Genomic DNA, 27,712 nt, shown 5'->3' with positions numbered 1-27,712 from the left:
AACCTATTGACCACTATACACGAGGATATGAACACTTGCAATCCTACAGTTAATGCCGCTACTGAGCATCAAGCTGATGCTCGGGCTTATCAGTGGAACTTATCTAACATAACTGTAAACTGACCACTTGACCCTTTCCCTGCTGGGAGCTGTTTGTCTGATTAATTTGAGAGTAATAGCTGTTCTTGTCTTGAGATTTGGGCCATTTTATGTTAGGAGGTTTTTCTTGGTATTTCAACTTTCGCTATCTTGATTATTAAAATAATTTTATTACCGAATGCTTTTGTATAAATTTTGTATATCATAGTTATTATTATTATTATTATTATTATTATTATTATTATTATTATTATTATTATATACGGTAGTCCAAAATCCACTATACTGACGTCCATCAAGTATCATTGTGCAATGTTTAAATGACGTCATAAAACAAGTTTGTCATGAATGTAACATTTATTACGAAATCATGTATCTTTTAAGTGATTTAAACCATTGATATATATATTAATAACATGTCGATCCGGAATGTCTTATTCAACTGTTGTTGATGTTTTAAGATATTGATTTCAGTCAGTAAGCGCCTCGTGCGACTTGAGTCGAATTCCATCTCCCTTATCAAAACGCACTACTAATAAGTTATTACCCTATTATAAGATGCTTTAATATACACATATTTTTGCTTTTTCGCAAAGAGAAAATAATATGGAGAAAATATATATTTCTGGAAAAATGCTCTACATACATTGTATTACAGAAACATGTAATAAAAGTTCAGTGACTGCTGTGATTAAAAATTTACATCAACTGTGCATGTAGGAGTGCAAACGATCAGAAAAAGTTGGATAATTTTAAATATTATATTAAAATAAAAGGAGTCATATAACGTTCAAATATACTGGTATGATATCAAAAGTCCGGACATAGTGGTTTAAGATACAGTATTGCTTTGCTGTGATCATTTCTCATATGATATATATATAATATGGAAAGCTTCCATGAAGTGTGTATAATGTTAAATCACTCTTCTAATGAAGAATGTTCTCACACAACAATGCAAATTAAGAAGAGAAATCTTACAAAGAAAACAAACGTTGATTTAACTGTGTCAGTAAAGAAGATTTTAATCGCTGTTTCAAAAGCTATATTTTAGGATATGAATTTTCTAGAAAATTACATAAACTAAGATACACAAACATAAAGAGGGCTTATATAATTCACATGAAAAGTGGGCAATGATGTTTTTTTGAAATGCATTTTAGCAAATACCACAATGTCAATGTATCAATAGAAACCTATGAAAGTTCAGTTTCAACATCAAGGTAATATAGTGCTCAGATTACAAAAAATAAGTTGTAAGCTGTGTTATAAGTAATAAGAATATCTAAGTACATCAATATATGACCATATTTTTTGGCAAATGATTAAAATATTACATTTCTTTTAATATTACATCTTATGCCCCCATGGGGGGGGAGGGCATATAGATTTGCCCTTGGTCGTCCGTCGTCTGTCTGTGATTCCGTCTGTAGGTAATATGCCAACTTGTGTTACTTAAAACTCGATTATATTACCTAAAGTCCAGAAACCTCGGGCGTTATTTAGGTAAGGACGTTTTGCATCTCGGGTTTCGTTTCCCACTGCACTAAGTAAAACCAGAGTTATTATAATTTAATCAAAAAAGTATTTCACCTGAAAACATACGAACCTCAATCCAAGTGATGACTTCAGAGTTTACAAAATTTAGACTTTATAATTATGAGACTGTTAGCAATTGGATAATGTTGCTATGATTTAATACGGTTGAATTACGCGTAATCATCCTAAAGTGAAAAATAGCAATGTATCAAGTTTGCAGTATTCTTTTCTTGCTCCAAAAATGCAGCAAAAGAAAGTATTAATTTTCATTTGTTGTGAAAATTGCGAAAAACATATTCTTTAAATATAACCATATATAACAAACTTCATTATAACTGCATTATTGACACTGTTAGATATACATGTAATACATAAATTATTATGTTTTATAAAACCTAAATATCCATTTCATTCAATTGTACATTTCATGGGGTATAATAGGGTTGATATTGATACTTTTGTAGTAAGTAGACAGCGAACGTTATCTTAATGAAAAGTATAAATAAAACTCCCATGTATAAAGTTATTCCGTTCGAAATTAAATCAGACGATAAGACTGAATATATTTTTTTTATTTACTTCAATGTTTCATTTCTTTGCTATGGAATCAATGATTATGTTGTTTTTTTCATTTTCATAAAAAGTTTAAAACTAGAGTAAATGATATAAATTGCTTTTCTATAGTCATCGTGAATTTTAGTGCAGAAATCGTACTGAAGATGCTCTCTGATAAATATCCTTCTGACCCCAAAACTGACCAGGGAAGAGTGGTTAATGGGCCCCTGCTGACAGAAATTGGTTATCTCAATTACATGCATAATAAACACCTAGCTGTGAAGTGAGGCTTCGAAAATGGACCAACATCCAGAAACCTTGCATAAACTGTAGGACTGCTTGATATGGGCACATTGAAAATGATCCATGGAATAATCAAAACAATAACTGGTAACATGAATCGTATCTTGTTAACCAGTTAGAATGTACTTACTTAATGGAATTCATAAACACTTACTAGATAACCAGTTGAAGCTAAAGGCCAAAATGCATTTATAAATATGTGGTAACACGAATGTTATCTGCCGGTAATTATGTTCCTAATTAAGTGGAATTCGCTAACCATAACTAGATAACCTGTTTATGCAGCTAAAAGGGAAAAAGGTGGCAGTTCCGAGCACTTTGATGCCAGTTTTTAGTATTGTGATATTTATCTTACAGAGAACAGTTTCTATTAACTAGATAGCTTGATAATTATCGCATAACTAAGTGGTTAACACGAACAACTCGCAGACGTTAACAGATTATCTGACGACAGTTATGTTCCACCGTATGTATCAGATACATGAGGCCGATAACCTATGTTAATCATTTTGTTATTGTGTAACTTGTAAAAGTCAATCTCTGGAATGCTTTGATTCTGCAAACATTAGCTCCTACATCCTTTAAAGAGTCACATCAGTTATAAAATATGTATAACTAAATAAATAGTAACAACATGATGGTTTCATAAATGTGCATATATACTTAATTATTGAAAAAAGTATACCTTTACACGTTTAGTAAATGCATGCAAATAACATTTAATGAATGTAAATGTAATACACGTTGTGAATTGAAGAATCACATTTAATTACATTTTAAAAAATATTGCATTCCTGAGAGGGCAATAGGAAAACATATCAACAGCATAACATAAATAACTGCACCTTGTTATGCTTGTAACGTGGGAGAATACTCCTCGTATTGCCCTTTCAAGAATGCAATACTTGTTTAATAAATACTAGCTAAATATTTCTGAATCATGTGTTTTTGAATTTCACTACAAAAGCTTCATGATACTAAGTATTTCTTTTTTCTATTTTACATCGATTGAACTGAAAATGTCCATCGATTATATCAATTATCCCTCTCAATGACTGAGTCCCGGGTCATAAACAAGTAGGCCAACCGCCTTTATTATGGGACCGTATAAATCAAAGTCGTATTTTCCTACCGGGATTCAAACCAACGACCTTAATGGTCTGGCACCCAATTAGCCGGGTATAATGCAGGAAAAACAGGAACAAATCGTTCAAAGTTCTGATTATCAAACACTCAGCCATTTCTTAATTTCAAGTATGCCTCTGAATCACGGTATTGGGTGAATTATAAAAACTCTATAGAGCATTAATGAACAAAATATCACAATAATATAATGCGCATTCCATTAACATGAATTCCATGCGCATATAATCAAATAGCGCCTTTGCGCCGAATCTAATGAATATGATTAACCGAAGAAAATCGCATGCGTAAAGTAAATACAAATTGCAAAAACATACTCCTGCGCTGGAAATATAAAAAGCCGAAATGTGCTTGAATTTATACTGAAATAGTTCTTTTGTAATTTTTGAAACTTTGATTTACTTAAATAAATAAAAATGACGAGTCTCAGAACGTCAGTGTAACTGATTTGTTTATTGTGTTTATTCAAGTTCAAAAGCAATGACCCTTAAACAACAATCATACTGCAGACACTTAAAACCAAAAGTGAAAGTAAATTGCGCAGTAAACAATTAAATATTTTAAAGTTGAAATAATGCCATTATAGCTAAAAAACACCCGTTCCGTTCTATTGCATACAAATAAAAGTTTGTAAAAGTCTGTATGACCTTTCGATTTCTACAGATAACAACAGGTAGTGAATACTCCGAAACAATACAACTTTTGACATCCATCTGATAAAGAAATCAGAAGAGGTAGGCAGACATTGAGTTGTGTATAAAATGTAAACAAAATTGTTGATCTAAATACACACATTAAGAGTCTAAATCACTCAAACAAACTATAAACGTCACTGGCAGTATACATTTATTAAATAACCAAAAAAATAACAGTTTACCTTTAGGCTGAAGATAAATTCATCATCAAACTCAAAGATATGCTTTGACAAATCCTGAAAGGTCAAATATTATAATAATTATAATAGTCTTAAAAAACCATTAACTATGTTAAGCATACATCATACATATTCATGTACTTAATACAGTTTGATCAAATATCGCTATATTAGTAAATGGAATTACGTAGCATTATAAAATATAATGTTAATCTAAATTGAGCATTAAGATAAATTCCATGGTGTATTCAATACAAACATTGCTTTTAATCTGTCTTTACGACATAAAGGTTAACTACTTTACATAAGTAGAGTTATTTATATAAGAATATTTGAGTAAAACATGTAAAGTACCTGAGCATTTAAAGAGGTTTCCATTTCCTCAAGGGATATTCCTAATGTGTTGGTTTCTTCATCAATGACATCTTCCAAAGAAATGTTTTATAAAGATATTCCGAGATAATCCATTATTGATTTCAGCTAAATATTGTGGGAATTAGTTTCAATTAACTGATAAAGTTCAACAAAATTTAAGCAGATTATCAAAGTTGTGTATCCTAAACAGTTCAGTCAAAATCAATTTTATTTCACATTTTAGTAGTCATATTGATAAATCACATTCTGGATTGTTGCTTATTGGTTAATTATATCCCATCGCAAATTTCTTAATTTCTAGACATTTTCCTTCAATCTTGAAGCTTCGTTTTATGACCTGCTGATGAGCAGTTATAGGCACTTGAACAACTGTTGCGGATTTCAAGACAAATATTGATCTGATCTTGACACTAATGGGCTTTGCAATTACAAGGGTGATATTTGACATCAAGCTGGTGTTACTGGGTGTTTTAACTGGTAAAATAAAACAAAGGTTTTACTATTGACTGATTTTAGCGTCATTCTAGTCCAAACTTATGAAAATAGGCTCTGGACTGAAAAAATATATATCTGGCAACACATTCAATCATAATAATGTTAGCTTTTGACTAAGCTGACAGTACAGTGACTAAAGCTGAAACAAATGACTAATAAGCATGGATAGCAAAAACCTTTTCCCCATTTCTTGTCTCATACAGATCGCATTGCAACTGCATAATGTCAAATGTATATGAATGGTCAAAGGTAACATATTTTATTATCTGTTTAATTTAACACAGGTTATTGTTAATATGAATGCACATTTGTATAGTTTTGGGTCACCGGATCGATTTGTTGATTTGTTGATTGTCCTTACAGAAGTATACCAACCCTTCAGGTAGCTCATAGTGGTTAAGCACCTGACTTGCAAGCAGGGGTTGAGGGTTCGAGTCCCGAGCTGTTTATAGCTGTGTATAACCAGAACTCGTTATGCCCTATATTGTATCAGCCCTACTTAGTTAAAAAGCACCATCTACAATTTTATTTAACAATACGTGTACATTATACTCATCTCCCTCTATATATGCACTTGTTTTCTCTTTATTCAACAGCATTGATACTGGTACTGTTAGAATGGGCGCTACCTAAGTAAATATCAAACAATATATCTTGTACATGTAAGAACTTGAATTTGATTGAGAACTCAATCCTTCCGTCTGTAATTTCAAAAAAGAAGTCGATTTTAAATCGAAACAATAACAGGATAAAACTGTTTTCATCCGTCTGATCGCGTCAATTTGTGGTGTATGCTCCTTTTCATAGTTTCAGACTAAAAGCATGAACATTGATATTGATATATGTGTATGTTACACGTGTAACTTATCACAGACACAGCTAATGGAAGTATTAACATCATTATTATAATTGTTATACGAACGCGTTTTGATGTGCAACACATTTTTTTAAATTACTTTATGTACAGCTCAATATCATAAAGCATTAATCATTGAAGGTCATTAATAGCAACTTGATAATGCAGGACGTTATATGTATGCGTGCGTGTTTGTTCGTTCATCGGTCCATATGTCCGTGCGTATGTTTCTTCTGTCTGTACGTGTTTTTTTTTATATGGATGTTAAAATGTAGAGTTCCAGACACATAACCTTAATCTTGACATTGTTATATTCATATAGACATGAATATACGATAAACATAAATACAAAGACGACCAGGTCGTCAATGGTTGCGACAACAATCAAAAGGATTATGACAACGGTGATGACAAAATGAACATGATATTGAAGACAAGAACTAATACGAATCTGCTGATAACGATGGAAATAATAATGATAACAATAATAATTTAATGATTATGCTTATGATGATGATTAATATTATTATAAGTATTATCACGTCCAAAGAGCATTCAACTTTAGCAATGGTACGTCACATTGCAACGAACAACGGTGTTCAAAATATTGACACGAAAATATGTAAGAACATGACTTTTAATTTTTTGCCGAAAAATGTTTGGTTAAGTGCAAACAGAATAGAGACATAATAAAATTGGGACTTTTGCAATAAAACAAAGTGCCATACCAACTTTAATTACATACATGTACTATGTTTTAAACTACACGATTGTTCCAATTATACTATTAAAGTCCGAAATAAAATCGATATTATAGTCACATGAAATAGGCGTCTATACGACGTCTAAAGAAACACGGTAACTTATCTGACTATCTAACAGTTAACATTTTAGATTTGCTCCATTGCAAATCTTCTTCTTTAAGAATAAAGCTTGGCAGATAAACAACTTTTATAAAATACTTCAATAAGTATGATCGAAGAAATATATATCTTAAAGAAACTGTTTTTTTTCCATTCATTATCAAGATAATAAATTGGCTCCCCGGGAGGCCCCTGACAAGATTATTTCAATATTGTACAAAATTAGCATAGGGGCTAGCGTTTAAAGTAGATGAACCAATGTTAACGTGTATAAGAACTCTTGCACAAGAAAAGATGTTTGATTAATGACTTCATGTATAAGTCTTCAATGTGATCTCATGATGACGCAAGTAACATAGATAGACTTAGTAATCTGTTGCAAACAAAAAGATTGCGTATGCCTTAATATAATAATACATATGTATTACAATTGCATCACCGTAAAATCAATATAACAATTCACTAGAGTGACAGGTACATTTGTTTATGTTTCGAGCATTGGTTTTACTTATCATAATAATATTACATTTTGATTCAGTGCGGCGAGTGCCTTTACTATGGTTAATTTAACGATTCTCATTTTTCGTTGGAAAAATCTAGGAACATACTGAAAGATTAAGATGTTAAGAAAGTGTACAAGCTTTTTCACCAGTCAATTTGTAACCACGCCCCCTCCCACATATCCGGCGGGATAGCCGGGGAAATGGGCCGTATTTTTACCTTTCAGGTAGCCCGGTAGTGCCGGGTGAATGAGGTGGTTTTGTCTTTGCGCCAAAAATAGCCAGGAATAGTCTTTACTTGGGTGCGGGGGAATTTTGCGAGGATTTTACCACTAGTTTTTCCCCGAAGGACGGGGATCATGGCTGGACCAAAAGTCAAAGTCCCCGCTAATCCACGGACCTGGGAGGAGGGGGGGGGGTTGGGGCGTGGTTACAATTGACTGGTGCATTACGTTGATATACAAGTATGCAGTGTCTATGTAAATGAACGTTACCTCCGTAATATTGAATGCAGCAAACGTATGTTTTAGGTACAATCTATGCATTACTATTATTTTGTAACCGTAAGTAAACTATATATAATCAGCAGCATAAAATTACAAGTTTTCGTTTCAGAATTTGTTTGATATTCATTTCTTTTTTTAAGCATCACATTTACACTTTAAGAACTTCTTATTGTTGCGTTTTCATCATCGTACTGTTATGTTTTGAACATCGTACTGTCCTCTTTTCACCATCGTACTGTCGCGTTTTGACCATCATACTGTCATGTTTTCACCTTCGTACTGTCACATTTTCAACATCGTACTGTCATCATGGGACTGTCGCCTTTTTGCCATCGTACTGTCATGTTTCACCAACGAACTATCATGTTTTCAACGTGTAATGTCATGTTTTCACCATGGCACTGTCGCCTTTTCGCCATTATACTGTCTTGTTTTCACCATTGTACTGTCTTGTTTTCACCATTATACTGCCTTGTTTTCATCAACGTACTGACATGTTTTCACCATCGTACTGTCATGTTTTCACCTTCGTACTGTCATGTTTTCAGCATTCGACTGTCTTCTTTTCGCCATCTTACTGTCTTGTGTTCACCATTGTACTGTCGCATTTTAACCATTTTACTGTCATGTTTTCACCTTCGTACTGTCATATTTTCTACATGGGACTGTCGCCTTTTCGCCATCGTACTGTCTTGTTTTCACCATCATACTGTCGCCTTTTAATCATTTTACTGTCATGTTTACACCATCATACTGTCAGGTTTTCACCATCCTGCTTTTATGTTTCACCATCGTAATGTATTTTTTTTCATCATGGGACTGTCGCCTTTTCGCAATCATTCCGTCTGGTTTTCACCATAGTACTGTCGCGTTTTTACCATTGTAATGTCATATTTTCGCCATCGTACTGTCAATGTTTTCATCATCGTACCGTCATGTTTTCACCATCGTACTGTCGCGTTTTCACCACTATACTGTCATGTTTTTACCACTATACTGTCATTGTTTTCATAATCGTACCGTAATGTTTACGCTATCGTACTGTCATGTTTTCCCCAACGTTCTGTCATGTTTTCACCATGGTTATGTCATGTTAATGCCATCGTACTGTCATATTTTCACTATCGTTATGCTTGTTTCACCATGGTACTGTTACCATTTGTGCCATCTTACTTTCATGTTTTCACTAACGCACTGTCAGGCTTTTGTCATAGTAACTACATGTTTTCACAATTGTACTGTCATGTTTCCATCATGGTACTGTCATGTTTTCACCATCGTACTGTCATGTTTTCACCATCGTACTGTCATGTTTTATCGTACTGTCATGTTTTCTACATAGGACTGTCGCCTTTTCGCCATCGTACTGTCTTTTTTCACCATCATACTGTCTCCTTTTCATCATTTTACTGTCATGTTTTTACAATTGTACTGTCATGTTTTCACCATCCTGCTTTTATGTTTCACCATCGTAATGTATTTTCTTGATCATGGGACTGCGCCTTTTCGCCATCATTCTGTCTTGTTTTCACCATCGTACTGTCAAGTTTTCATCACGGTTATGTCATGTTTATTCCATCGTACTGTCTTGTTTTCACTATCGTAATGCCATGTTTTCACCATGGTACTGTTGCCTTTTTTTGCCATCGTACTGTCATGTTTCACTAATGTACTGTCAGGTTTTTGTCATGGTAATGTCATGTTTTCACAATCGTACTGTCATGTTTCCACCATGGTAATGTCATGTACTGTCATGTTTTCACCATAGTACTGTCATGTTTTCAACATAGGAATGTCATGTTTTCAGCATGGCACTACTGCCTTTTTTGTCATCGTACTGTTATGTTTTTGTCATTGTACTGTCATGTTTTCACTTTCTTACTGTCATGTTTCCATCATGGGTATGTGGGATTTACATCATTGATTGTTTTGTTTTAATAATCGTACTGTCGCGTTTTCACCATCATTCTGTCATGTTTTTACCATCATACTATCGCCTTACGGTGCGCATGCACATAAAATAATTTGCCCTTCATGTGAAAAAAATATCGGATACGATCACCATCATTGTAAATCTCCAATCATAATTGCGTCAGACTTGATGAAAATAATACAGATGTATAAGAAACGTCTCGTAAACTCATCGGTCGTTTGAAAAAAACTAATGATAGCACAGCCCTAAAGCAAATGGCACAGTCTGAAGTAAAATGACGTAACGTCATATTTACTTTATAAAAGCACCTGTCTTTTTATGAATAATAATACTTCTACAACACTTCCTGCTATTGGATCTGCTACTGCTACTACTACTTCTACTACTACTACCACTACCACTACCACTACCACTACTACTACTACTACTACTACTACTACTACTACTACTACTACCTGCTGTTGTTGCTGCTGCTGCTACTGATACTGTTACTACTACTACAACAACAACAACTTCAACTTCCACTACTATTACTACTCTTGCGATCTCTATTCTGACTATTTGCTTGCTCATGCTGCTATTCTGTAATACAACTATTCCATTCGGGATTTAACGTGTTTGAGAACCAAGGCAACCATAGAAACCCGAATATGTCAGTCTTATACGTTGTATTTTTAGAACAAAAACATCTGAAATAATATTCCACAAGCACAACCTAAAAGTTTTTTTTCCGGGAAACCGACCCTCCATAGCAAACTTGTTGTAAATATGATGATTATTGAACATCAAATCTATGATAACTGAACTATTATTTTGGGTTCATTGAATGCTATGTAAAGTAAGTGCAAATGTGCAACATGATGATGATGATGATGATGATGATGATGATGATGATGATGATGATGCTCTTCGGTTGAAGATATATTTCAAAGACACGCACCCCTGAAACCAACATGTTAGCACTTGGAGGGGAAATCTTCTATGCTCATGCGCACCGGAAGACAATAGAACAATGATTATAACACGACAATACGATGATGACTTCATGACAGTGCGATGATGGAAATACAATTGTGCTTCAATAAAAACGCGATAGTACGATAATAAAAACACTATAGTGCAATAATGATTACACGACAGTACGATGATAAATACAAGACAGTACGATGATGAAAACACAACAGTACGATGATGAAAACGCGGTGATAACAGCAGACAAAATAATGAAAGAAAATTAACATGCATTAAAAGAAACCATCCTTTTATACTACAGTTATCAATTTCCAAGAAAGAGTCTAACATTTGTTAGTAGGGGTCAGTTCCCACCAAACCTGCTCTATCATAGTTTATTACGCTGTCAAACTAGTGACTGGCTGATTTGATTATCCATGCTGGTATATAGTAGTAAAATTATGATAGTTGAAATAATTACTACAGTCCTATGCAGACCGCTGTTTGTTCTTACTGCAGGATTGACCAAAGTTGGGGGATTTATGGAGGATGGATGACTTGCTAACTGAATTGCCAATCTCAATAACACCTATAATAAACACCTAAATTATTTAATCATTCACTTCGTTCCATCAGATAAATGCTACTCAGTTGCAGTCTGAGGATTGAAAAATGCGTCTTTTTGTAAAGTCAAGTTCTGGTTGACTTGCCGACAACAATGTACAAGCACATATTACTGAAAATAGAAAACTGGTTAGATAATAATAGCCGTCTCCCCGGCAATCTGTCCATTTCGATTTTTGTGTGAGTGAAATTTCAAAATTTTGAGCGACTCAATAAAACTTCATATATTAATTGATTACGAACAATGAGAGAGAATACGAACGCTATTGAAGTATTTTGAAGTATATTTGCATCATGTTTAATTTTAATGAAATTGATAAAAATATGTTTTACTTGGAATATTGATGATTGATTTGATTTATTTAATTTAAACACGATTAGCTCAACTCTCATGAGTTATACACAAATACACCTTTTCGAAGACATCATCATATCAGAAAGTTTAAATGGTTTACGGTTAAACAGACATTGTTATCCTTAAAGAATTCTTTATATTTCACACAAGTTAACTACAACATGATATAAATTGGTAAAACATTTCTTAAACGAGGCACTTAATGCACTATAATCAGTTGGCTTTGACACAAAGCCCCTGGGATGTAAATGGCAATTAAATTTTGGCATTAACTATCCAGCCACCAGAGTGCTAGATCTTAAATTACCCCAATGCCATGCTTATCAAACTGATCACAAGAATTAGTTATACATCATTATGCTGAACAAACTTGCATCGCGTCAGTGTCAGTGGCTAGCAGGGGAAAGTCTTATTTTGCATACGCACTGCCCTCTCCATTCCTAAGTTCACTGAGCAAGCGCATGCATGTAAAATGGAATTTTCAATGAAGTGGAGTATTGATGGTCATATCTTCCAAACTATAGAACAAAAATTCAATGGAAGAGTAATCAAGCATGTTCATTGTGGCAGCATTAGTTGCATTAAGGTAAATACTACTATAGTTTTGTTTATTTGTAAAAAAGATATGATTATTATGGTGTTATTGCCTTTAACCCTTTGTAAAAGCGGATGCACAGTTTTAAAACAGTTGCTGCCTTCATGAAACAGTGTAAAAAATACCTTTGTCAAACAATTTTCGCTAAGTTCCACATTTGCATTCCTTACACATTTTACTAATTTAAAACATATAATTTATGTTTGGCTTTTCAAACAACATTAGTTTTTATAATCATCTTTTTATCAACAAATTGCAATGCTATAATTAAACATTTATCAAGTATTATATGAGTTGATATGAGCAATTTGCAACTAAGTTTTGCCACGCATATTTTCCTAGCAAAGTTTATAAACGCCTTTTTAAAAATAATAATTATAATAATAATATCATATAAAACTTTTCACAAGCACTAGTTGTGATGATTATATTTATCTTGTTTAAAATAAATATCTTTCACAATTTTCCACAAAACAGGTTTCCTTTGAAGATGATGAAAGCATTCAATGCAAGTTAGAACAGTTTATTTCCGGTACGAAGCCAGGATTCAGGCAAAGCAGATCCCTGTTCTTGAAATGGTTAGATTTCAAGGTAAAATTGTTCAATGTATGCTCACTTCGCCCATTCTTAATAACTTATAACTTACTTCAGGTCGTCTAACTATTTAGTAAAACATTTTTATAGTAAAAGTAACCTAAGCCTAAATCCCAGGTGCATTACGACACAAGGTGGTTTACATTTCTGTTACGCTTTGTGACTCTGGCTCATATACTTATAAAAAAGTGACAGTTGCACTTTCCTAATCACGACTTTTTAAAGTGACACATGGAAGCCGGGCAAATACCAAATAATTCGTATTTTTGTAATGCAGCATTTTTGGCAATATTTTTTACATAATTGGACTTCCTGTTGTTGTTCTGTTTATTTAATTAGCGCAACTAGGTATCTTTTCTGAAGTTTTTTAATGTTATATTTGTCTAGTTGTTCTTTAGTCATCACTATTTCAATTTATTTAAATATTTCATGATTTTGAAATGGATCGTCTGTAGCGTTTGCTATGAATCCATGTCAAACATCCATTTCTTTGTATTTAGATGTATAAAACTAAATTAATATCCGTGGTTTGAGGATTGTTAAATGGTGTTACAAGGAATGATAATATTTTAGGCACACCTGTGAACAATCTCTTTGCCCAGATTATCACTACGAGCTGCCATACTTTGTTTTATTTCAGGGATGCGAGATGCAACATATATCCCGATATCAATCACCTCGAAAAGAAGTGCATCGCTAAAACGCGGCAAATAAATGAGGTATAGTACCCGGATTGCCCATATAGTAATGTTTTGAATGTTTTTAATTTGCTGGGAAAATCACACACAATAAGTTGTAAATACAAATATAACAAGCAATTTCTTTTCACACGCGTGAAGACTACATGAGATAAATGTGAATTCCATACATTATTATGTTGTTGAATAGTATAAGGGTTTAATTGTAATTGTTTATTTTTCAGTTACAAGGGGATATTCAGAATTTGAAAGAAAAACTGGTAAATAAAGACAGGCAGATTGCAGATATGCAGGTAATATGCCGTTAAATCTTAAATGCTTAAAATGGTAAATGTTTTAAACTATTTTGATTAATTATTGACATGTCTTTTTATTGTATCGTAATATTTCCATTTCTGTTAAGAGACCTTGTCGGTGTTCAACTTTTAATGTAGTGTAAATAAATAAGCATAGGCCCTCAAATTTGTAACAAGTATTTCATTATATATGAACAACCTTATAAAGAACATAAAAAAAGAAAGCACACATGCTTATCTATAAATATTATTCATAAAATGAACATGAATTCTCTGTGAATATACGCCTATACACATTTTCAGAGAGTATTATGTTTTGTACTATTAAAATGTTTATTCAATATTTCCTATGTCGATTTAGAAAAATATGGCAAATTTTGAGGCCATGAACATATATTTCAGGCAAACCAAAACAGAATGTATGCAGAGAATGATAGTCTAATGCTCAAGAGTGAAAATGGCAGAACAGACAGCAGCAAGGGCAAGGGCTTCCCTACCAAAGGTACCGTTTTTTACATGGAAATAAATTATATTCAATGAAGCTCGTTATTTCTCATGATTATTATGTATATGTGCATGTTTGTAGCTTCAACTTAAATAACAAACTCCACAGCCTCTAACCACAAACATAAATGCCGCATCTTATCAACCTAGAAGTAAATGGGGTACCTATTATGACCATATTCCTTGCATTTGTTTTAGCTCGTCTGTTTAAGAAAGATGAGCTTACATCATGAAAACGTGTTAAAGTTGATATATGTGTAAGATGATTGACAAGTATATTATAAATCATAGTAAACCAAAGGGTCAACATTCATAACTCATGTAGTTCTTATTACTAATTTGCATTTTGGTAAAATATTGTTGTTTATTTTTCAGTTACAAGGGGATATTCAGAATTTGAAAGAAAAACTGGTAAATAAAGACAGGCAGATTGCAGATATGCAGGTAATATGCCGTTAAATCTTAAATGCTTAAAATGGTAAATGTTTTAAACTATTTTGATTAATTATTGACATGTCTTTTTATTGTATCGTAATATTTCCATTTCTGTTAAGAGACCTTGTCGGTGTTCAACTTTTAATGTAGTGTAAATAAATAAGCATAGGCCCTCAAATTTGTAACAAGTATTTCATTATATATGAACAACCTTATAAAGAACATAAAAAAGGAAAGCACAAATGCTTATCTATAAATATTATTCATAAAATGAACATGAATTCTCTGTGAATATACGCCTATACACATTTTCAGAGAGTATTATGTTTTGTACTATTAAAATGTTTATTCAATATTTCCTATGTCGATTTAGAAAAATATGGCAAATTTTGAGGCCATGAACATATATTTCAGGCAAACCAAAACAGAATGTATGCAGAGAATGATAGTCTAATGCTCAAGAGTGAAAATGGCAGAACAGACAGCAGCAAGGGCAAGGGCTTCCCTACCAAAGGTACCGTTTTTTACATGGAAATAAATTATATTCAATGAAGCTCGTTATTTCTCATGATTATTATGTATATGTGCATGTTTGTAGCTTCAACTTAAATAACAAACTCCACAGCCTCTAACCACAAACATAAATGCCGCATCTTATCAACCTAGAAGTAAATGGGGTACCTATTATGACCATATTCCTTGCATTTGTTTTAGCTCGTCTGTTTAAGAAAGATGAGCTTACATCATGAAAACGTGTTAAAGTTGATATATGTGTAAGATGATTGACAAGTATATTATAAATCATAGTAAACCAAAGGGTCAACATTCATAACTCATGTAGTTCTTATTACTAATTTGCATTTTGGTAAAATATTGTTACACCAGCAAACAATGCCAGATTCGATAAGGTTTGTTTGTCTGAAGAAATACAACTTAAAACTAGGCTGAATTCATTTATTACATATGACTGATAATATTTGATAGACATACTTTTCTCCTACCTCAGATAAGTAGATCCAAAAATTTGGCCATGCAGGAAATTAGTATCTTGCCCTCGGGCAAAGATAAAACAAAGACCCGTATGAAATACAGTTGAACACTGCTATTCCGAACACCGTTTATCCGAATTGATCGCTGTTTTTTTTGGTCCCGATTTTACTCCTACTTTGTTTAACTAAATTTTCAATCCTTAACCCGAAATCGCTAGCCCGAATTAATCGCTATTCCCAAGTAAAAATTACGGGCCCGATTTGGTATTTCACACCTATTTATCAATTCTTATTTCGGACCTTATCATGTCATAGTTTTTCACACCATACTTCAATTACACTAGGGCATGGGCTTGGGGTGACAATGGAGCACAATTAGCGCTTGTTAAAGAATGAAATTGAGCACGCGTATTTTACAATCATCGATGTCAGAAAATTAGCAATTCATTTAGGTGGTGTAGTGTGTATATAATTTCTGGTTAACACACCATGAATATCAATCGAAAATACGCATTGCTCACTTAACCCGCTACCGAATAATCCGTACTATGATCCGAATGCATACATGTGCTGTCAATTTGTTTTAAATGTTTTATGTTTTAATAAAGAAGTAAAAAAAAAAGAATTATTTGTCATTTAGTACATAATAAATCAACAAATATTTTTGTATACGAAATATCACTCAAACCGAATGTATCATATTGGTAACGTGTAACCGAAATTGCAATCTTCACGACTTAGTATATCACGTCATCTATTATTCGCGAACGCTGTCAATTTTATGAAAGTTGTTTATCCGAAATATCGTTATCCCGAAATATTTTTGGGTCCCTATGATTTTCAATTAACGGTGTTCAACTGTACTTTTTTATTGTCATAAAGAGTTCCAGTAAAAATACATTTTTACCTCATTTTGTTAAACTGAGATGGGAGAAAAAGCATATACCATAGCCGCCCGTATAAGAAAGGTTCGTCCCAACACTCGCTCAGGGTGTTCTGTAAAAACTCAGTAAACCTCGAGTAAACCTCGTTTCCACAAAACACCCGAAGCACAGGTTGGTAATGAACCTATCTTACGCTCTCGGCCATGTAGGATACTAATAATAACGTTGATACGTAATCGAATTAGCTAAACACTTCCAACTAAAAAAAAGAAATTGCCAACCGCAAAATTAAGTTAAAGTTATAGTTCAGTAGTTGTAAAGTTTGTATGGAATTAGTTATTGAATTTAAGAAAAACAACTTATACATGCTAAATTATTAATGTTTATTTTCCATGATTTCTTTACCAAAGATAACTGGCAAAATCTTATTTTATGTAACAATTATAACTGAGCATAATAAATGATTTTAGTAGTGAACTGAAACTTTCCTACCAGTATTCAAATAAAAACTTGGCAAGTGGCATACATGTATTGCATATCACATTCATGTTGTATGCAAAATAATAACAATATGCAATATAATACTCAGCCATATTCATGAATTTGGCAACCGAAGAAATAGTGCAAAAAAAAATCATACATACTTAAGAGCAAAGTATACTTTTGCAATTGCTTTAGAGCCCCGGTCCTGTGGTTAGACCATATACTTTAAAATCACGCTGTTGCGGATTCGAATCCCGCCTCCGTCCAGCATATTTTTATTATGGTTTCCCCACCTCTGTTTGTTATATGCTTTTCATAAAGTTAATCGTTATTTTAGTACAGCAGGATTCAAAAATATATTTTCAGACAGCAGAAACTGAAACTTTAGCCGAAGTAGCAGACCATATGACGGTATGTTCAAGTATAAATACAGAAATATAAAGCCATTTGTCTATTAAAGTATGAAACATTATATAACAAACCATTTGTCTATTAAAGTATAAGACATTATATAACAAATATACTGAACTTAAAATGATCATTAATTGGATTTTGGCTGTAATTGCAATATGTAGTATACACTGTAATTTTAAGAATACACCACATCTATAAAATCTAGGAAATACTTATATGTTTGTTTCGTCTTCAGGTGGCAGTTGTGGAATATACAAACCAGAGTGTGTATATTGGAGAAATGGAGGGAAACATGATGACCTTTGCCCGTCGGCCAGTCGGAAAACTAACAAGTTCTCTCAACGTAAAAAATAAACAGAGCGTGATTTTGAATCCCTTGGACAAAATGAAAATTAATCGTCGATTTTTAATTGCAAAATTCGAAGGATGTAAGAAAGACAACGTAATACAATTATCGGAAATTCAGATTCAACTTATAAATCAGTCCGTAGCTTCGTATTGTTCCAAACAAGCTTCAGACATCTAAAACCTCATATATTTGGTATGATCATAAATATAAGATAACAGTGTGCCTTTACATATCTTTTAAACCTTGTTTTTGTATTTCAGTAAGCTTTGATTGTGTTTACATTTTGTAAATATTTGTACATTTTATGATTGAGTTATTTTTTATTTACTTTTGCTTTGCCTTAAAGCCTATTTTATTTTAGTAAGTAAATAATTCAAGTTTCATTTTTTGAACAGAGAGAATCGGTCAATGGCGAAGTCGGGAATCTAGTCTTGGTCTCCCGAGAGCCATTCCAGTATGCTAAGCTCTTACCCTACATAACTCATTATTAAAGTTCTTCCTGTGATTTCTGTGATGGAGTTTTTTTTCATTTATCCACTGCTCTGTGCATAAAGCCTGACATATATGAGAAAGTGCCGTCTTTGGTATTCATGAAATATTACATTTATATCCTTTATTGTCACTTGATAACAGTTCGAAGGCCATCATGCTTTGGCTCATCTACTCTGTGTTTATTATATTTTTTTTTCAATTTTCTTTTCATAATTAGTTTGTATGAAATACCCCTTCTTACAACAACATTTGTGTCCAGCATAAGCTGACTCAGAGTCTGATATAGTGACATCCTTGTAGGAAATATAAATCCACTTTTAAATGTTTGCTATAGGTTGTTTAGCATATACTATAAAGTATTCCGATCAAGAAAATGTCTTGTAAATGACGAGAACGAATGATAGAAGTATTATTATTTTCTTGAATAGATAACTTTAAGCAGATACTTTAGGTTTATTTTAATGATATGGAAAGAAACATAGAACAATAAAACAGTATTGAACCTGCTCCATGTTTACTGATGGAACATTCACCAATTATGTTAATCATGTTCTCGATGGCTTTTTTTATTTAAGCATACTTTAAATGTACAGTTCATAACATACACTTAGTTGTTTGTCATTCACGTTGTGAATAATTTTTTAAAACTGTATGTGTTATAACCGAAAAATGTTCAATACTGCTATTCATTTAAATGCCCCAGTCTGAGAGGCAAATAGATTTCACCTGTCTGTATGTTCGTCGGTTCATTCAGCTGTCACAAAACATTTTGTCACACGTATCTCCGGCAGTAAATTAGCAATAGTCGTAAAACCAGCATGTCTAGTTTTGCATCTTAAGTTCTGTTTGTCTGTTGGGTGTTTGTATGTTTGTCAAATAATCATATTTGTATTTCACTTCATCTGGTAACATCCCCGAATTGTTTTGGTTATGTTACCAAACCTTTCAAGATTTAGTTGGTAATATTCCCAGAAATATATTTAACTCTGTCAATAAATGTGAACTGGTTAAGCTCTGCGATTATGTTAAAGAATCAGTATGTATTCGTAATGTTATTCCTAATAATTATTATTATTATTATTAATTTAGTTCATCCTCTGATACTGCTGCCTTTACGTCAACATATTTGTGTCTTTAACCATAGCACTAACCATGTACAAGCATTTGATATCAAAAAACCTAAGTGTATGTGTTTAGACGATGTTCTGATGTATATGACTTATAATCGTCTGTTCTGTTCTTTTCTGTGTTTTTTTTTTAAATCATAATATGCGAAAGTCCACACTTGTATTTAAAATAATTATTGTCAAATTGTAAACTTGCAAGAGACATACCTGTAATACTGAAATAACATTCTAGTAGGTTTAAACAACCAGGAATATGTAATCTATGTCTTTCTATCAATCAACACTTATTAGAGTCAAACGTCATGGTCATAACTCATATTCCCCATTAAAATGTTGTCGTATTTACTTATTCCCTTCTAAGAGGACACATTTTATCTGCAAATATCTGTTATCATCTGAACACTATGTCTACTATCCTCACACTTTGAATGGTCATACTCTTTAAACTGCCTTAAAGTCATCCAATGGCAATGACCAATCAGCTGTCATTTAAGTCCATGCATATTTCGATTGTTCAAATCAGACAACATGGCGCTCAGGGGGGTGGTGGGGATTAATGTTTGACAAACATCTCTTGTTATAAAATGTTTATATTTTTATTGGAAATATTACCAAACATTTGCGAATATTGCATGTTTTAGAAATGTTTAGAACAATTTTAGTCATACTTTAGATTATTCTGGGAATATTACAAACATGCTGAAAAAGCTGCTGTTAATTTTAATACTATGCAATGAAGATTTTGGTAATATTTCCAGAATGTTTCATGTCCTACAGCAGCCCACGTGGAGCTTTTTCTTTTGGATTATTTCATTTCAATTCATCTTTTGATATGCCCAAAAAAGTTTTGGTAATGTTTCCAAATATTTTAAGATAATATAATTGTATTCAGGATGAATTTGAGAACGATAACGGAAAATGTTCGTAATTCATTTTGGGAATATTACCAAATATTTGTGACAATTCTAGTTTAAGAATGATATAGAAAATCTCTCGGCATAATATGGATTATTTTGGGAATGTTCTCAAAAATGTTGAAAAGCCCCAGTTTTCAATACTATACTATGAACTGTTTGGTCCTACATAAACTATTTGTAGAGTTTTCAAAGGCTTTTTGTTGAATTAGTTTGTTTCAGTTCATCTGGTAATATACTCAAATAATTTTGGTAATGTTACCAAATATCACGATCAAATTGGTAATATTCCCAGAAAACCTGGACATTTTATTCAGAATCCTAGCAGAAAATGTTCATCATTTATTTTGGGAATATTACCAAATATTTGTGACTTTTCATAGTTGAAGAATATTTTTGAAAATTTCTCGGCATAATATCGATAGTTTTGGGAATGTTCCCAAAAATGTTAAAACCCCCACTATAACTTTAAATACTATACTTTGAAATGTTTGGTAATATTCCCGAAAGGTTTTAGTAATGTTACCAGAAATTTCAAGATTAACTTTGGTAATATTTCCAGAAAACCTGGACATTATTTCCAAGACGAATTTTAAAATGTTAGCCGAAAATGTTCATAATTCAGAAAAATTACCAAATATTTGTGACAACCCCTAGTTTTTATTAATTTTAGAAAACCTCTCAACATACTATGGATACTTTTGGGAATATTACCAGAAATGTTGAAAAACACACCATAACTCTTCGATACTATATTACAAAATGTTTGGAAATATTTTCAAAATGTTTTGGTAATGTTACCAACTTTCAAGATCAAATTGGAATTATTCCCAGAAAACATGAACATTATATTCAGAATCTTAGCAGAAAATGTTCATCACTTATTTTGGGAATATTACCAAATATTTGTGACTTTTCATCGTTGAAGAATATTTTAGAAAATCTCTCGGCATAGTATCGATTATTTTGGGAATGTTCCCACAAATGTTGAAACCCCCACCATAACTCTTCAATACTATATTACAAAGTGTTTGGAAATATTTTCAAAATATTTTGGTAATGATACCAAATTTTCAAGATCAAATTGGTAATGTTCCCAGAAAACCTGGACATTATATTCAGAATCCTAGCAGAAAATGTTCATCACTTTTTTTGGGAATATTACCAAATATTTGTGACTTTTCATAGCTGAAAATATTTTAGAAAATCTCTCGGCATAGTATGGATTATTTTGGGAATGTTCCCACAAATATTGAAACCCCTACCACAACTTTCAATACTATACTACGAAGTGTTTGGATATATTTTCAAAATGTTTTGGTAATGTTACCAAATTTTCAAGATCAAATTGGTAATATTCCCAGAAAACCTGGACATTAAATTCAGAATCCTAGCAGAAAATGTTTATCATTTTTTGGGGGAATATTACCAAATATTTGTTACTTTTCATAGTTGAAGAATATTTTAGAAAATCTCTCGGCATAGTACCGATTATTTTGGGAATGTTGCCACAAATGGTGAAACCCCAACCACAACTTTCAATACTATACTACAAAGTGTTTGGAATTATTTTCAAAATGTTTTGGTAATGTTACCAAATTTTCAATGATCAAAATGGTAATATTCCCAGAAAACCTGGACATTAAATTCAGAATCCTAGCAGAAAATGTTCATCATTTTTTGGGAATATTACCAAATATTTGTGACTTTTCATAGTTGAAGAATATTTTAGAAAATCTCTCGGCATAGTATGGATTACTTTGGGAATGTTCCCACAAATGTTAACCCCCCCCCCCCCCCCCCCCCCCACCACAACTTTCAATACTATTCTACAAAGTGTTTGGAAATATTTTCAAAATGTTTTGGTAATGTTACCAAATTTTCAAGATCAAATTGGTAATATTCCCAGAAAACCTGGACATTATATTCAGAATCCTAGCAGAAAATGTTCAACATTTTTTGGGGAATATTACCAAATATTTGTGACTTTTCATAGTTGAAGAATATTTTAGAAAATCTCTCGGCATAGTATAGATTATTTTGGGAATGTTCCCACAAATGTTGAAACCCCCACCACAACTTTCAATACTATACTACAAAGTGTTTGGAAATATTTTCAAAAAATGTTTTGGTAATGTTACCAAATTTTCAAGATCAAATTGGTAATATTCCCATAAAAACTTGGCATACTATGGATACTTTTGGGAATATTACCAGAAATGTTGAAAACCACACTATAACTCTTCAATACTAGACTATGAAGTGTTTGGTAATATTCCCAAAGATATTTCTAATCCTACAGAAATGCTTTGAAGACATTACAAAGGGTTTCTGTTGAATAAAAATGTTACCATGCTGAAAAGGGAAAGTTGCGTTTTCCCTTTTCATTTTGCGGTTTGTTTTTTGTTTTTTTTATTGTACAGGGTTTAATTCTGAGCTGCAAACAGTGGTTTATCTATTAACTTCAAGCACATGAAGGCATTATTACTGCCAGGCTGTTTTTAGCTCATTTTGCAAGCTTTTTATTTCAATTTTAAGTTAAACTTAAATGCATGTTTCATCGACAAATTTTGTTATGAGTCGCTGGCCATTATTGAAGGTATCCCAATTAGCCTTCAAAAATTCACTGAGGGCAAAAACACTGACAATGTTTAGTATACAGATAGCTACTTCAATAGCAAACAGTTTGGAGTTATGTCTTATGATATCAAAAATGATTTGTAAAATTTGAAAATGTGTGCAATCCAATGGGTCAGACATATATGGAACTCAATGAAAAATATATGCATGCAGAATTTTTTATTAAATTTTCTCTTTTTGCCATGTTTTCTTTGTTGGTAATTTACTGGGTCATAGCTAGGGCATGGAAGGGTACCTGGGCATTCTAGAAACGTTAAGTCGTGTTCCTGGTTACAATCTAAGTACACAGTACACAACCAATAGAGCAATACCATCTAAAGTTTTGTGCTATCATCAGCCTTGTCGCCTGGCCCTAATTTCTCGAAACTTCTTCAGTCTATTTTAACAGGATTAATTACAGCTAACCTTCCTAGTTTTGTTTGTCTATAATTTGCATAAAATTTACTTCTTTAAGAGTTTGTATACATAGTTTGACAAACCCGCTTTAACAAAGAAAAATATGAGCATTTACTTTTCTTTGTCGTGTATATTTTGTGACGTGACATGTATAGTCCGGTACTGTGACTGGTACCCGCGGATATCTGATATCGGGTACCAGGGTCCAAATTCTCGACCCTTCCTGATATCGGGTACTAGGGTCCAAATTTTCGACCCTTCCATGCCCTATTCATAGCTTACAAAATAATGAATGTGAATTGAATTTTCACATTATCCTTAATAAAATAAATTAATAAGCTATCTAATAAAAATGGATTTCATTTCAAGTTATTTTTATCATTGTTGTCGTTGCTATGCATATTTTAATGACTTCAATAGCCCTATAATATCAGGTCTATGATATTTTTTTCTGGGCAATATCTTTTATCTTTATTGCGATGTTCGAAGCTTATTAAATTGCTTCACTAATACTTCACAAACTATTTTATTTTGGGGTTTTGATTTTTTCCAACTTTGCTTGCAGGGCCAGTTCAATTAATAAAACTGCATGCCACACTTGTAGATTATAAGTATCTTTCATGGTCGTGAGTTTAAAATAGGTTCATCCCAACTTGAGTGTAGGGTGCTTACTGAGTTTCCCCAGAACACCATGCATGAGGGCTGGGATGAACCTATCTTACACAAGCGGCTATGGTAGATGCTTTTTTCCCACCTCTGTTAAACAAAATGAAGTTAAAAAAATGTATTTTTTCCCTGGAACTATTTTGTGTGTAGTGAAAATTATGTGCGTGAAGATATGTGATAATTTGTGGTTGTCATGGATATGCGCGCTGTGATTCAGATTAGGTAAAATCGTTCTTTAAATACTAAGTTCTGAGGAGAGATCTACTTATCTGAGGTGGGAGAAAAATGTGTATTAGATGATATCATATCATTATTTGGAAACACTGTATTCCTTGAAATAATCTGAGAGTCCTTAGGTAACATAGTTTAGGGATATTTTGTTCTTTAATTAAAACAATTAAAATAACAGTTGTGTTTCATCACTGATTATTATATGTGATTTATTGAATATGATATGTAAATGAATTTAATCATTCAGGAATATCATCTTTAACCATGTTTTTCATATATCATGATATCATATGTTGTCAGTTGAAGTTGTTTACTATTTGCACATCCACCATTTTGACACATAACTGACATACTGTATAATTTTATTTGGCGGTATGGACAAGCATACCCTAATATATGTTCAGGGGCATTTCCGAGGCATTTTCATTGATTCTTGGACATAAATAATGCATAACTAATTTCAAAAACATCGAAGTATGATCGACATCTATTAATCTCAGTTTTGTGTTAAAACATTGTCATTTGCCATTTAATGTTTTCACCTAAATGTCTTAATTGTTCACTGTGTCCATTTTAAACTCTTCTACACCTGAATTTTGACTAAGTTGTGACGTGCCATCAAGTGTTTTTCCAAGTTTTTAACACAGCTAGACTTGCTGTGAACAAATGCATGAATAATGATCCTCCTTGAAATTATTACATTGTGTGAACAGCAAGACAAGATGGTTAACTAATACTATTAAAATTGGAAACTCCGAACTCACTTTTTACTACTTGATGAGTTAGATCCCTTGGAGGTATCATAATTTTTTTAATTCTAAGGAAATAAATTAAATTATATTGTCAATGCATGTAAATGGTAGAGTTATATTAAAATCTTGGAAAAAAACCATTATGGAAAGTGCATTGTCTTTGCAAAATGTATTCTCAAAAATTCCAATCAAAACAAAAACCCTCCTTGATACATCTACTCTAGGGTGAAGCATTACGACAGAGCCTGCTCACTCGATATTATGGAAAGCACAATCTGCATCCTCGTCAGGACGCGATCACAACTATTTCACTGCGAGGGGCCCCCGCTCGTGATGACAGGGGGGCCGACATACTTCCACAGAGGTCAGAGATGAAGATACATGAAGTACAGGTATGTCGGCTGAATGTCTATTTAAATGGCTTATCAGAACCATAACACTTGAAAGCTGAAAGTATAATATTCCATTTACACACAAGTATGACCTATTATTATGTCTTTGGCAATTTTTTTAAATTGGGCCACCCTTGAAGAACTGTACTGAAGCCTTACTTTTGCAGTGGGTCAGTCATATGTCAGGAATATGTTTTTCTTAACCTGTTGATGAGTACAACATTGCCATGAACATTGAAACTGTTAAAAATATCAGTTTAATACTTTGACCACCCTCTCCGACAGTGCCACCTGGACCAGGCCGGTGCCTCAGAACTGATTGTGGACATTATTATCAAAAATGCAAGCTACAAGATCTTCCGAGAGACATTGGAACTGGGCATCGCTCTGTTAGAGGGAGGCAATACTGTCATACAGGTAGGTTAAGAGGGCAGCAACATTGTCATACAGGAAGTTTCAGAGTGAGATACTGTCATACAGGTAGGTTAAGATTGACATACTGTCATATAGGTAGGTTCATCGGGAGGAATACTGTCATACAGGTAGGTTCATAGGGAGGAAATACTGTCATACAGGTAGGTTCATAGGGAGGAAATACTGTCATACAGGTAGGTTCATAGGGAGGAAATACTGTCATACAGGTAGGTTAAGATTGACATACTGTCATATAGGTAGGTTCATCGGGAGGAATACTGTCATACAGGTAGGTTCATAGGGAGGAAATACTGTCATACAGGTAGGTTCATAGGGAGGAATACTGTCATACAGGTAGGTTCATAGGGAGGAAATACTGTCATACAGGTAGGTTCATAGGGAGGAAATACTGTCATACAGGTAGGTTCATAGGGAGGAAATACTGTCATACAGGTAGGTTCATAGGGAGGAATACTGTCATACAGGTAGGTTCATAGGGAGGAAATACTGTCATACAGGTAGGTTCATCGGGAGGAAATACTGTCATACAGGTAGGTTCATCGGGAGGAAATACTGTCATACAGGTAGGTTCATCGGGAGGAAATACTGTCATACAGGTAGGTTCATAGGGAGGAAATACTGTCAAACTGGTAGGTTCTTTTTATTTTATTTTGAAGAAGCTTTTATATGTTATTTTTTATTTGATTATGTTTTATTTATATCATGCAGTACAAAAAAAGATATGTATTCAATATTTAAGCGGTCCCTGCACGCTCATCTCCAGAAGGACAAGAACTCGGAGACGTTCTTCCGCGTGTTCTACACATACATGTTTGATGCCCAGACGGAGATTAAGAACACCATTATGGTAAGCACTGCGGAGGTCCTCTCAGAGAAAAAAGCTGAGGAAAATATCAAGCCCCAGACTGGATTCTTGGATAGAACTGGAGGTGAGTGGTAATGATGGGGGCAGTGTGTTGTTTTGTTATGATATGGGCAAGTGTTGTGTGGGTATGAGGAGGAGGGGGTGGTAGTTATGATGGGGCATGTGTTCTATTGTTTTGGTGGGGCGTGTGTTTTGTTGATATGATGCAGGGTGTGTTTTGTTGATATGATGCAGGGTGTGTTTTGTTGATATGATGCAGGGTGTGTTTTGTAGATATGATGCAGGGTGTGTTTTGTAGATATGATGCAGGGTGTGTTGTGTAGATATGATGCAGGGTGTGTTTTGTAGATATGATGCAGGGTGTGTTTTGTTGATATGATGCAGGGTGTGTTTTGTAGATATGATGCAGGGTGTGTTTTGTTGATATGATGCAGGGTGTGTTTTGTTGATATGATGCAGGGTGTGTTGTGTAGATATGATGCAGGGTGTGTTGTGTAGATATGATGCAGGGTGTGTTTTGTTGATATGATGCAGGGTGTGTTTTGTTGATATGATGCAGGGTGTGTTTTGTAGATATGATGCAGGGTGTG

General features: G+C 33.3%; 1 protein-coding gene across 6 annotated transcripts in view; it reads left to right on the top strand.

The window, feature by feature from the left end:
- LOC128218289 (inositol 1,4,5-trisphosphate receptor type 1-like) overlaps positions 1-27,712 on the top strand; it is a 125,004-nt gene that overhangs the window by 72,226 nt on the left and 25,066 nt on the right. For all 6 annotated transcript variants that reach the window (XM_052925933.1, XM_052925929.1, XM_052925932.1 and 3 more), the window contains 3 exons: positions 25,655-25,822; positions 26,108-26,239; positions 26,997-27,186. In XM_052925933.1, coding sequence (XP_052781893.1) covers positions 25,655-25,822; positions 26,108-26,239; positions 26,997-27,186 — 490 coding nt within the window. The remainder of the gene's footprint in view (positions 1-25,654; positions 25,823-26,107; positions 26,240-26,996; positions 27,187-27,712) is intronic.

The sequence above is a fragment of the Mya arenaria genome, chromosome 14 (genome assembly GCF_026914265.1).
Source record: "Mya arenaria isolate MELC-2E11 chromosome 14, ASM2691426v1".
Taxonomy (NCBI): domain Eukaryota; kingdom Metazoa; phylum Mollusca; class Bivalvia; order Myida; family Myidae; genus Mya; species Mya arenaria.
The sequence above is the reverse complement of the archived record's forward strand: the minus strand, read 5'-3'. Positions and strand labels throughout refer to the sequence as shown.